The 14,402-nt window shown below is 46.2% G+C and overlaps 1 protein-coding gene across 3 annotated transcripts in view; it reads left to right on the forward strand.

The window, feature by feature from the left end:
• The window catches only part of LOC135522634 (MAGUK p55 subfamily member 7-like), a 273,268-nt gene that overhangs the window by 141,817 nt on the left and 117,049 nt on the right, over positions 1 to 14,402 (forward strand). For all 3 annotated transcript variants that reach the window (XM_064949080.1, XM_064949082.1, XM_064949081.1), the window contains exons 6-7: positions 6,643 to 6,723; positions 13,970 to 14,101. In XM_064949080.1, coding sequence (XP_064805152.1) covers positions 6,643 to 6,723; positions 13,970 to 14,101 — 213 coding nt within the window. The remainder of the gene's footprint in view (positions 1 to 6,642; positions 6,724 to 13,969; positions 14,102 to 14,402) is intronic.

A 14,402-nucleotide genomic window follows, 5' to 3' on the forward strand; every position in this document is an offset into this window, starting at 1 on the left:
AGGCCTCTTCGGTGTCCTAAGTTTTCAGAACTGTGACCTTAATTTCCTAACGACCGTTCCACAGGTGCATGTTCATTAATTGTTTATGGTTCATTGAGAAAGCATGGGAAACAGCGTTTAAACTCTTTACAATGAAGATCTGTGAAGTTATTTGGATTTTTACAAATTATCTTTGAAGACAGGGTCCTGAAAAAGGGCAGTTTCTTTTTTTTGTGTTTAGATAGATAGCAGTTTCTTTGAACCAATCATCAGTAATTTGTGTCAGTGCAGTACATGTTGAGTGCCCTTCTCTATAAGCATGCTGAAAGTCTGTTGTTAATTTCTTTACAGAAAAATAGCATTTTATTTGGTCAAACACTATTTTTTTCCAACAGTTTGCTAAGAGCTGGCAGCAAGCTGATAGGTCCAATGTTAGATCCAGTAAAGGCTGCTTTACCACTCTTGGGTAGCGGAATTACTTTGGCTTCCCTCCAGGCCTGAGGACAAAGACTTTCCTCTAGGCTCAGATTAAAAATATGACAGATTGGAGTGGCTATAGAGTCAGCTACCATCCTCAGTAGCTTTCCATCTAAGTTGTCAATGCCAGGAGGTTTGTCATTATTGATAGATAACAATAATTTGTCTACCTCTCCCACACTAACTTTACAAAATTCAAACTTGCACTGCTCTTCTTTCATTTGTTTTATTTTTTATGTATGAGTACAATTGCTCACTGTTCTTTGTTTGCATTTCCTGCCGAAGTTCGCCCACTTTGCCATTGAAGTAATCATTCAAATAATTGGCAACATCAAATGGTTTTGTGATGTATGAGCCATATGATTTGATGAAAGATGGAGTTTAATTTGTGTTTCTGCCCATCATTTATCCAATGTTATTTTTTCCATCATTCTTTCCATCATTGATCTTGGCTTCATAATTTAGTTTCGTCTTCTTTTTGTTGAGTGTAGTTACATAATTTCTCAATTTGCAGTAAGTCAGCCAGTTAGATGTACAGACTGACTTATTAGCCACTCCTTTTGCCCCATCTCTTTCAACTATACAGTTTTTCAATTACGCACCAATCCATGGAACCTTAACACTTCTAACAGTCAGTTTCTTAACAGGTGCATGTTTATCAATAATTGGAAGAAGCAATTTCATAAATGGATGCTCCTCATTAATCACATCAGACCAACACATTTTTAGCATCCACATAAGAGTCACAGCAAAATCTGTTGTATGATCTCTTATACACTATTTTAGGCCCAGCTGTTGGAACTTTGGCTTTCCTGGATATAGCCACTATATTGTGATCACTGCATCCAATGGGTATGGATGTAGCTTTAGAACAAGGTTCTACAGTATTTGTAAAAATGTGATCGATACATGTGGATGATCTTGTTCCTGTAGTGTTTGTAAACACCCTGGTAGGTTGATAAAAAAGAATCCAAACCAGATTACAGGCACTGGTTACAGTAAAAAGCTTCCTCTTGAGTGGACAGCTTGATGAAAACCAGTCAATATTCAGGTCCCCAAGAAAGTAGACCTCTCTGTTTACATCACATACATACACTGTCAAGCATTTCACACATATTATTTAGATACTGACGGTTAGCTCTTGGTACCCATAGCAACACCCCAAAAGAAAAGGCTTTGGATGAGCCAAGTGAGCAACCACAACTTCAACTTCAATAACACTTGACATAAGATCTTCTATAAGTATTACAGGGAGATGGCTCAGAATATATATATATATATATATATATATATATATATATATATATAAAAACGTTTCCTATTCATATATATATATATATCAACACCTCCCCCATAAGCATTACTGGCTCTCCTATAGATGCTATATCCATGTATTGCTATTGCTGAATCATCAAATTAATTATCTAAGTGTGTTACAGACATGGCTAATATATGACTGTTATCTAATGTTAGCAAGTTACTGATTTAATTTCTAAGGCTACATATATTAACCTCTAGCGACGAGCAATCCGGGAGCGTAATCATAGCCTCAAGCGCATTACCATAACGCAACGTTTCCTATTCATGAAAATCGCAAATGAAATGAAATAAATATATTCAAACACAAGCTTAGCCTTTTGTTAACAACACTGTCATCTCAGATTTTCAAAATATGCGTTACAGTCAATGCTAGACAAGCATTTGTGTAAGTTTAGCATGGCATAATGCTATGCCAGGCTGTGCTGGCAGCAGGCAACATTTTCACAAAAATAAGAAAAGCAACCAAATTAAATAATTTACCCTTTAAGAACTTCAGATGCTTTCACTCAGGAGATTCCCAGTTAGATAGCAAATGTTCCTTTTTTCCAAAAATAATATATTTGTAGGCGAAATAGCTCCCGTTTCTTCATCATGCTTGGCTGAGAAATCGACCGATAATACTTAAACTATAACGCCAAATTCTTTTCTAAATTTGCTCCATAATATCGACAGAAACACGGAAAACGTTGTTTAAGATCCACCCTCAAGGTGTTTTTAACATATGTATTCGATAATATATCCGTGGAGGCAGTTGGTTTCTCATAAGAAACGATTGGAAAATGGCTACCTCAGTATTTTACGTAAGGTTTTCTCCGGGAGACACCATGCGTCCACTCGCCCTATATGGTCTCTTACAGCCATTCTCAAATGGAAATGCCTAAAAAGACGTCACAATGCTGCAGACACCTTGGGGAAAACGTAAGCTGACTCCTAGCTCCTTCACAGCCATATAAGGAGTCATTGGCATGAGGCACTTCCTGATTGGATTTTTATCTGGGTTTTGCCTGTAACATCAGTTCTGTGGCACTCACAGACAATATCTTTGCCGTTTTCGAAACGTCAGTGTTTTATTTCCAAAGCTGTCAATTATATGCATAGTTGAGCATCTTTTCGTGACAAAATATCTTGTTTAAAACGGGAACGTTTTTTCATCCAAAAATTAAAATAGCGCCCCCTATATCCAAGAAGTTAATATGGGCTATTTTCAGCCCTTCCCTGGGTAGCTTATCAGAAATAAACATAATACTGAAAAGAGCAAACAAAGCAAGATAAAAAATATACATTCAGCAGTCCATTAATCAATTGGTGTGTGTGTGTGTGTGTTGCGAGGTTGAGTCTCCGAACCCTTAGGCTTGGATCTGTCATCAGGGTGGACAATGAGCCTGTCATAGCGGAGGTACGCAATGTCGCTCTGGCAGCTTTCATGGCTGGGATCAGTTCTTTCCTCTTCTGGCGAACAGCTTCAGGATAGTCCTCGTTGAGGAAGATATTCGTTCCTCTCAAGTTCTTGGCGCTTTCCAGAACAGCTACCTTGTCCTTGAACCTCAGGAACTTGACCACTATCGGCCTGGGCCTATCACCTGGGCCGGTGGTTGGTTTTCCAGTCCTGTGGGCGCTCTCCACCTCAATCTTCCTGTGGTCCATCTTCAATTTCTCAGAGATAATTTCCCGCAGACTCCATCCAGGTCTCATGTGGAGATTCTGAAATTCCGTCCACAACCGTGTTGTTCTGCCTTGATTGTCCCTCGAGATAATCTGTTTTATGTCATTGTTATCGTGAATTCACACACAGAACTGATGTACTCTCTCAATGACTTACAGGTTGCTATCATCTTGCCTTTCTCCTGTTCAAATCATCGACTCACCGTTCTACTCATTCAACTCAACGTAGGTTATGCTGTTACTCCTTGCAGTTCCAGACAGGGCAGGTCACAGGGAAAATTGAAAACAACAAACAGCAGGGATCTTGACAGCCACAAGCCCAGAGCGATCTGTGGTCCCAGCCATGATGCTTAACCGCGTCACGGGCTGCGTTCAAGAACCTTGCTGGCTTGATATGCAGCTCGCTAGCAGCTGGGCTAGCTGCGACGCCAAATAGCTCCTCAGACCCGTCCTTTGTCGGCAAGATCACTGGAAAAAGACGAGCAGTCCCAGCAACTGATGCCAACTGCGTCGCGGGATCCAAACTAAGAAGCTACAGTGGCAAGATAAAGTATGTGAACCCTTTGGAATTACCTGGATTGCTGCATAAATTGGTCATATAATTTGATCTGACTTTCATCTAGGTCACAACAATAGACAAACACAGTCTGCTTGAACTAAACACACAAACAATTATACATTTTCATGTCTTTATTGAACACACCTTGTAAACATTCACAGTATAGGGTGGAAATAGTATGTGATATACTCAACCAAACATTTTCTGAAGTTGCGGAACAGACCTGCACAACGGTCAGGAGGAATTTTGGACCGTTCCTCTTCACAAAACTGTTTCAGTTCAGCAATATTCTTGGGATGTCTGTTGAACTGCTCTCGAGGTCATGCCACGGCATCTCAATCGGGTTGAGGTCAGAAATGACTGGGCCACTGAAAGGTGTATTTTCTTCTGTTGAAGCCATTCTGTTGTTGATTTACTAATGTGTTTAGGGTCGTTGTCCTGTTGCATCATCCAATTTCTTTTGCGCTTCAATTGGCGGACAGATAGCCTAACATTCTCCTGCAAAATGTCTTAACTTCGGAATCCATTTTTCCGTCGATGATGGCAAGCTTGCCAGGCCCTGAGGCAGCAAAGCTGCCCCAAACCATGATGCTTCCTCCACCATACTTTACAGTTGGGATGAGATTTTGATGTTGGTGTGCTGTGCCTTTTTTTCTTCACACATAGTGTTGTGTTTCTTCCAAACAACTCAACTGTAGTTTAACCTGTCCACAGAATATTTAGCCAGTAGCGCTGTGGAACATCCAGGTGCACTTTTGCTAACTTCAGATGTGCAGCAATGTATTTTCTTTGAACAGCAGTGGCTTCTTCTGTGGTGTCCTCCCATAAACACCATTCTTGTTTAATGTTTACCGTATTGTAGACTTGCCAACAGAGACGTTAGCATCTTCCAGAGATTTCTGTAAGTCTTTAGCTGACACTCTAGGATTCTTCTTAACCTCATTGAGCATTCTGCACTGTGCTCTTGCTGTCATCTTTGCAGGAATGCCACTCCTAGGGAGAGTAGCAACAGTGCTGAACTTTCTCCAATAATAGACAATTTGTCTTGATGAACATCAAGGCTTTTAGAGATCTCTTTTGTTCGAGGTATGGTTCACATCAGGCAATGCTTCTTGTGAATAGCAAACTCAAATTTTCTCTAACCAACATCTCCAATCTCGTGTCATTGGTTGGACTCCAGGTTAGCTGACTCCTGACTCCAGTTAGCTTTTGGAAAAGTCATTAGCCTAGGGGGTCATGTACTTTTCCAACCTACACTGTGAATGTTTACACGGTGTGTTCAATAAAGATATGAAAATGTATAATTGTTTGTGTGTTATTAGTTTAAGCAGACTGTGTTTGTCTGTTGATGTGACTTAGATGAAGATCAAATCAAAGTTGACGACCAATTTATGCAACAATCCAAGTTATTCACATACTTTTTCTTGCCACTGTCGATAGCTACCACAAACTTTTCAAACAGACAACTGGGCTCTTCCTCGTTCCGAGTGCGTGCCCAAGTTCATCTTTCAGTCACCCACGTGGGTATATGCTCCTAAAAACCTATGAGGAGATGGAACGTGGGTATATGCCCCTAAAGAGCTATGAGGAGATGGAATGTGGGTATATGCTCCTAAAGACCTATGAGGAGATGGAACGTGGGTATATGCCCCTAAAGAGCTATGAGGAGATGGAATGTGGGTATATGCCCCTAAAGACCTATGAAGAGATGGAACGTGGGTATATGCTTCTAAAGAGCTATGAGGAGATGGAATGTGGGTATATGCTTCTAAAGAGCTATGAGGAGATGGAATGTGGGTATATGCCCCTAAAGACCTATGAGGAGATGGAACGTGGGTATATGCCCCTAAAGAGCTATGAGGAGATGGAATGTGGGTATATGCTCCTAAAGACCTATGAGGAGATGGAACGTGGGTATATGCTTCTAGAAACCAATGAGGGGATGGAACGTGGGTATATGCTTCTAAAGACCTATAAGGGGATGGAATGTGGGTATATGCTTCTAGAAACCAATGAGGGGATGGAACGTGGGTATATGCTCCTAAAGACCTATGAGGAGATGGAACGTGGGTATATGCTTCTAGAAACCAATGAGGGGATGGAACGTGGGTATATGCTTCTAAAGACCTATGAGGGGATGGAATGGGGGTATATGCTTCTAGAAACCAATGAGGGGATGGAACGTGGGTATATGCTTCTAGAAACCAATGAGGGGATGGAACGTGGGTATATGCTTCTAGAATCCAATGAGGGGATGGAACGTGGGTATATGCTTCTAAAAACCAATGAAGAGATGGAACGTGGGTATATGCTTCCAAAAACCAATGAGGGGATGGGAGAGGCTGGACTTGCAGCGCTTTGAGCGTCACAAATAGAACCGATTTTGTGTTTTAGCGCCTGGCCTTGCAGACGCTCGCTGACGCGTGCGAGCAGTGTGGGGGAAATGATTGGATAACATGTATGTGTACATTTATTTTGCAACGCGCGTGTCTGGTCTGGTCTGGTCTGGTCTGGTCTGGTCTGGTCTGCATGTTAGTCTGTTGTTCTGTATGACTGTCTCGTTATCACTGGACGATATTAATGCTAACAGACACTCTCTCTTCCTATCTCTCTGTCAATTCTCTCACTCACTCACCTACTCTCAGCTGTCTGAGGAACTGCAGGGTAAAAGTGCCAGTGAAGAGATCAGCGAGCTACTCAATCTACTGGCTAAACCCCACGTCAAGGTAAGACGCACACAAACACGCACACACTATTTCTCTCACTCTCTATCTCGATCTCCCTTACCAACTTCACACAGAACACACCCAGTCACTCCGTACCCCATCCTTCTACATGGTACTCAGAACACACCCAGTCACTCCATATTCCATCCTTCTACATGGTACACAGAACACACCCAGTCACTCCATATTCCATCCTTCTACATGGTACACAGAACACACCCAGTCACTCCATATTCCATCCTTCTACATGGTACTCAGAACACACCCAGTCACTCCATATTCCATCCTTCTACATGGTACACAGAACACACCCAGTCACTCCATACCCCATCCTTCTACATGGTACACAGAACACACCAAGTCACTCCATTACCCATCCTTCTACATGGTACACAGAACACACCCAGTCACACAATACCCCATCCTTCTACACAGAACACACCCAGTCACACCGTACCCCATCCTTCTACACAGAACACAGAACACACCCAGTCACACCATACCCCATCCTTCTACATGGTACAGAGAGCACGCCCAGTCACACCATACCCCATTCTTTTACATAGAACACACCCAGTCACACCGTACCCCATCCTACACAGAACACACCCAGTCACACCATACCCCATCCTTCTACACAGAATGCACCCAGTCACACCATACCCCATCCTTCTACACAGAACAAACCCAGTCACACCGTACCCCATCATTCTACACAGAATGCACCCAGTCACACCATACCCCATCCTTCTACACAGAACAAACCCAGTCACACCGTACCCCATCCTTCTACACAGAATGCACCCAGTCACACCATACCCCATCCTTCTACACAGAACAAACCCAGTCACACCGTACCCCATCCTTCTACACAGAATGCACCCAGTCACACCATACCCCATCCTTCTACACAGAACAAACCCAGTCACACCGTACCCCATCCTTCTACACAGAACAAACCCAGTCACACCGTACCCCATCCTTCTACATGGTACACAGAACACACCCAGTCACTCCATATTCCATCCTTCTACATGGTACACGGAACACACCCTGTCACTCCATACCCCATCCTTCTACGTGGTACTCGGAACACACCCAGTCACTCCATATTCCACCCTTCTGCATGGTACTCAGAACACACCCAGTCACTCCATACCCCATCCTTCTACATGGTACACAGAACACACCCAGTCACACCATACCCCATCCTTCTACATGGTACAGAGAGCACGCCCAGTCACACCATACCCCATTCTTCTACACAGAACACACCCAGTCACACCGTACCCCATCCTTCTACACAGAACACACCCAGTCACTCCATACCCCATCCTTCTACATGGTACACAGAACACACCCAGTCACTCCATACCCCATCCTTCTACATGGTACACAGAACACACCCAGTCACACCGTACCTCATCCTTCTACACAGAACACACACAGTCACTCCGTACCCCATCCTTCTACACAGAACACACCCAGTCATACCATACCCCATCCTTCTACATGGTACTCAGAATACACCCAGTCACACCATACCCCACCCTTCTACACAGAACACACACAGTCACACCATACCCCATCCTTCTACACAGAACACACCCAGTCACACCATGCCCCATCCTTCTACACAGAACGCACCCAGTCACACCATACCCCATCCTTCTACACAGAACACACCCAGTCACACCGTACCCCATCCTTCTACATGGTACACAGAACACACCCAGTCACTCCATACACCATCCTTCTACGTGGTACTCAGAACACACCCAATCTCTCCATATACCATCCTTCTACATGGTACACAGAACACACCCAGTCACTCCATACCCCATCCTTCTACATGGTACTCAGAACACACCCAGTCACTCCATATTCCATCCTTCTACATGGTACTCAGAGCACACCCAGTCACTCCATATTCCATCCTTCTACATGATACTCAGAGCACACCCAGTCACTCCAAACCCCATCCTTCTACATGGTACTCAGAACACACCCAGTCACTCCATATCCCATCCTTCTACATGGTACTCAGAACACACCCAGTCACTCCATTACCCCATCCTTCTACATGGTACTCAGAACACACCCAGTCACTCCATATCCCATCCTTCTACATGGTACTCAGAACACACCCAGTCACTCCATTACCCCATACATGGTACTAAGTCAATCTTGCATTTGTGCGTTATTTCTCCCGTCTCCCTCCAACAATGACATCACGTCCTAGCTGTGCTGTGGGTTCTGTCCCAAATGGTGCCCAGTTTCCTATATAGTGCATTACTTTTGGCCAGGGCCCTGGTCACTATATAGGGTATAAGGCGCCATTTGGGACGCTTCCCACAGGAGGTTGGTGGCACCTTAATTGGGGAGGACGGGCTCGTGGTTACGGCTGGTGTGGAGTTAGTGGAATGGTATCAAACACGTGGTTTCCAGGTGTTTGTTGCCACTCCATTCGCTCCATTCCAGCCATTAGTATGCGCCGTCCTCCCCTCAGCAGCCTCCTGTGTCCTCTCTATGATACATGACTTCTCTGTTCCTCCACAGGTCAGCCAGATGATATCACACCAACGGATACAGCACTTCTTCAAGCTTTTAAAGGCTTATTTCTTCTTCTCTCCTTTTAACAATTCTCTGGCTGCTGTCTCTCTCTTGTTAGACGTAAATCTCAAACGTTAGATGATCATGCAGACCCCAGGTGTGTTTGTGTGTGTGTGTGTGTGTGCAGGTGTTTGTGTGCGTGTGTGTCTGGTGAGAGGTTTGGAGAGACACCTTAGATATGACTCAGGCCGTCACACTGTCAGACAGACAGAACGTTGCCAGAAAAACAAACTTTGGAGCTCTGCCTCTGTCTCCATCATGTCAAACAGCAGGACAGAGAGAGAACAGTTACAAGATGAATAGAGTCAGATGGACCCCCTCACACTGAACATCAGGGGAAACGCGTGTGTGGTTGTGTGTGTGTGTGTGTGTGTGTGTGTGTGTGTGTGTGTGTGTGTGTGTGTGTGTGTGTGTGTGTGTGTGTGTGTGTGTGTGTGAATTCATCATAACTGCAGTCTGTCTGTTGGAGGGAGTGCTGCCTGCTTCACTATGCTATGGCTTTGTCTCAAATGGCTCCCTATATAGTGCCTTAGGCTCTGGACAAAAGTAGTGCTCTATATAGGGAATAGAGTGTCATTTGGGATATAAAGAATATTGCCAAAGGGACGTGCCCTAGTCTCGACGGCTCATTGAGGACTCTCTTCTGCCACGGAGCATGCCGGTGTCCGCACACCTCTCTGTATTGGGTTTTGATAGAGTTTGCAGGTTGTGTTACGGCCCAGCATCGAACCATCTCAGGGGAGCTCTCTCTCTCCTCGTAAAAGGTCATTGTTCACTAGGGCCGACCGGCTCCGGGGGAAGGTAAGATGAGAGACTGAGATGGGGGAGTGGTCCAAGCATTGCACGCACTGGGACACAGACACACATACTGCCTCCGCCATCAGGGCTGCTAAGTAGGGGCCTCTCCCCTGTCTGTCTCATCTCCTTCCACCGCAGCGGTCTGTTCATAGATACCCTAGTGTACACACACTGACACGCATGCACGGACACACACACTCCCCCTATCTTCCCCTCCCTCTCTCCACCCTGGCTGGTGTCTGTATGGTTTGTGCCTGGCCCACAACGCTGCTGGTCTGATAGTTTCAACGCTCCCTGGGTAAACCGTCACGACGACGGTCTTCTAGCTTCAAGCAGCAGAAGCACTCGGTCACGATAGATTAACTCAGCAGCAGCTAGCCAGAGTGCTGGGGAACGGTGGCAGGGGGAACGTTTTGACTGTGACACATTCACTGACTGACTGAGGTTTGGAAGCCGTTTCGTTTGAGTGGCTAGTTCTCCGTGTCTAGTTCCCTTCCTCCTCCTCTCTCTTTCTCCAACCCCCTCGCTCTCACTCTCTGTCTGTTTCGCTGTCTCTCCCTCCTCCACCTCACTCTTGATGGCTGGACAGAGATGTGTCCGTTCTACTGGGGCACCGACACCTACCCAGGTCCATGGAAATCCCAGTCTGTGTGTAAAACACAATCAGATGGCTGGCCTCTGAATGGTGTCTCTGTGTGATAGTAACTGTGTCACTCTCCATTATGGCTGAAAGGATCCCTTCCTAGGGCAGGACATAAATCACAGCGTTTTAAAGTGCTTCTCTGCGCACACACGCATATACACACATACACACACTCACCCGCCTCCCCACCTCTCTCTCCCGTTATGATTCCCAGATGAATAAACAACTCCTGCCCATATTAACCTCCTCAGAAACACTAACATTGACAGTGATGAAAGTGCCAATTATGACGGCTGTCTGTTTCCGGGGCGTGGGGGGTCTCTGCCTACCACATCGTCGAGCCAGGGACTTCAGAATAAGAATCTCAATTGGCACCCTACTCCCTACATAGTGCACTACTTTTGACCAGGGTCCATAGGGTTCCAGTTAAAAGTAGTGCACTAGGGAAAAGGATGCCATTTGGTCCGCAACTTCGGATACCTCCGAGACCGGGCTGGGCTCGCCCTGCTAACAGTACTTTGAGGGCCCAGCGGTGTTTGTGTTCATTAGACATGATAGGGATCCTATAACAACAGATCACTGAGCTTGTCCAAATAAACCTCCTGGTCATTCCTGGCATCTAGCGCTCATTAAACTGGGCTTGTCTGTTGAGTCCTTTTTCATCCTGCAGAGGCAGACAGTGCTAGGCTGGCACTTAACCCACTGCTCCAGAACCCCGCTGTGCTGTGTTCTGTTTGTGTCCCAAATGGCACCTTGTGCCCTGTGGGCCATGGTTAAACGTAGTGCACCATGTAGAGGATAGTGTTCCATTTGGGACTCAGGCTCGGTCTCGCCGTAACCCAGGCTGTATAGGAGGCCCAGCTCCTGCTCCAGCTGAACCATTCAGTTCCAGCAAGGATATCAGCTCTACATTCAATTAGGAGACACATACATGAACACACAGAACACTGACTCTAAAACATAACATAAGGATCTGCTCACTGTCGTTGACCCAGAAAAATGCTTCCATGCTCTGCCGTGTGTGTGTGTGTGTTTGTGTGTGTGTGTGCGCGCGCTCGTGCTCGTCTGTGTGCGCGCTCGTGCTCGTCTGTGTGTGCGCGTACGCTCGTCTGTGTGTGCGCGTGTTTCTGTGTGTGTTAGTATGGGCGTCTGTGTGTGTGTGTTTCTGTGTGTGTGCGTTTGTCTGTGTGTGCGTGTGTTTCTGTGTGTGTGAGTATGGGCGTCTCTGTGTGAGTGTGTCAGCAGCCACCACAAGCCAGGGGTCTGCCCTGCCTCTCTGCCATGTGCTACCTATTAGCCTGGTGCTGTTGATGCTAGTCTCTGCTTGTGATGGGGAGTTTTTACAAGACATTACCGGCCAGGCTGTTACGATCTGTCAGGGGACAGGAGGTGGGGTGAGTGTCAACTCGGACCTGACAGGGGAGGTGGTGGGCATCGATGAGTGGATAGGGATCCAACCGCGCTCTCCAGACTTCCTGATGCTAGAGAGGGAGTATGGTACCTGAGACTAGTAAGGCTGTAGAGGAAGTCGGATTAAGGATAGTAAGTAGGGGTACGCTATGAGGACTCGTACGAAGGCGTACGCACGCACACACACAGACACAAAGGGCTAGGAAACCGAGAGTGGAGGGGGAGCCCTGTGAGGCCTGAGGTGAGCTGGGTTAAGTTAAGGAAGTGATGTTGCAGTAGGGTTGGTCTGTTCCGTGGTTGAAGCAGGAACAAGCTGTGATTGGCACATAGTAACAGTCCTTGGTGTTCTTGAGGAACCAGATCAGGTGTTGAGTGACAGCGACACCTCACCAGGGCGGCTGGGGACACCGAATGTGTCCTTCCGTTTGTCTGTCTATCTTCGGAGCCCCCCAAAAAGTATTCCTCTCGCGATACTGCTACTACCACATGAAACGTTTTCTCTAACTTCCCAAAAAGAGAAGAAAGGAAGAAAAACGGAAGAGATGTGGCTACTTAGCAAATCAAGAGAAAGAGAGCGTTCCTCTGAAAAATATTTATACTGTAATGTTTTATTCAGCTCTGAATGGAGCACAATCAGGTGCAGGATGCTTCAAAACACTGGCTAGTAGAATCAGTGAGTCGGTTATGAGAGAGGGGAAGGTTGGAGATGTTTCTGGACCTTAGGGTCATTCAATGAAGGAGAAGAGCGGGCCTGTGTGTATCTGCTGCTGATTAGCAGATAGACTCAGACTGACTCCCAGTGGAGCTTGGGGCACATCACACCAGTTCTCTTCCTTCTCTTTCTCCTATTCCTCCTGTCTCTTCCTCCTCTTTCTCCCTTTCCTCTTCCTCCTCCGTCTCCTCTCATCTGGTCTTCTTTAGGAACATCTTGAACGCTGTAGCGCAGTGTGCTCCCATGTCATAAAACAGACTGCTCCTCCCCTCCTCTCTGTCCTCCACCTCTCTCACCCTCCTCTTTCTGGCACGTGATTGGACAATGTTTTTTATTTCGTGGAAAAAACGGCGCGTTTCCAGCAGCATTTGGAGAGGACACAGAGCCGTTAAATAGTTAGAAAAATGACTCTGAATGCGATCATTCTCGTCTGTGTCGTCCCGTTTCTTCTCGCTCTGCTGCTGCTTGTGAGAGTGTGAAATATGTGAGGCGGCTGAGAACTTCATTACTTTGCTCCTCGCTCTGTCTGTTGCTGAACATCAGCTAGCTAGCGTTCCCGTGGGAGCAGTCCCGACACACACACACACACACACACACACACACACACACACTGGTCCTCCATTCCTCTGTCCTCCTTAACATCCCCCATGATTCATAGTGTCTCAGTGCGACCTCGGGACGAGCGGCGCTAACCTCCTTTAATCAGGAAGATCTATGAGCAGACTGAGCCTTAATGGCAATTAACACATGTAGATAGAATAACGGGAGCTTAACCAAATCAAATCCATCATCAGGTACTTGAGGCAGGCACAGCTATTCATAACATTCAGAGGAGGGACTTCCTCCCTCCTTTGTTTCTGTCTGCCTTTTCTCTCGCTCTCGTTGAAAGGGCCTCTGCGTATTGTAGGAGTTCTCTGTAGTTTGGTTGTATGCTGTTGTTAACTGCACATTGTCTCCGTGTCGGGATGTGTGCTTTGTTTCGTGCATGGTAACCCTAATCCTTCTCTTTCCTCTCCCTCTGCCCCCTCTATCGCTCTCCTCCTTTATCCCCCTCTTCTTCTTCTCCGTAGAGTCTTTTGTCTGTCCATGACACGGTGGCCCAGAAGAGTTACGACCCCGAGCTGCCTCCGCTGCCCGATGACATCGATGATGACGAGGTCTCAGTGAAGATCATACGGCTGGTCAAGAACAAGGAGCCTCTCGTAAGTCCCCCTCACAACTCTTGCCACAACAACAGCAATAGGTTCCGTTTTCTTCAATGACCACCCCTGTGGTGTTCCCTCATGGTGCTCCCAGCTCACGTCCGCACGGCGATGTCTGACCTCAGCAAGAGCATCAGTAGCAGCAGCATGGGCTCCTGAATCCCAAGTGGCATCCTATTCCCTACATAGTGCACTACTTTTGACCAGAGACCTATGGGCCTTGTTCAAAAGTGGTGCACTGCAAAGAGAATAGGGGGCCGTTTGGGATGCGGCCATGGTTTTGGCCTTGTTCCCTTTCTCA

This window comes from Oncorhynchus masou, chromosome 30 (assembly GCF_036934945.1).
Source record: "Oncorhynchus masou masou isolate Uvic2021 chromosome 30, UVic_Omas_1.1, whole genome shotgun sequence".
Classification (NCBI taxonomy): Eukaryota; Metazoa; Chordata; class Actinopteri; order Salmoniformes; family Salmonidae; genus Oncorhynchus; species Oncorhynchus masou.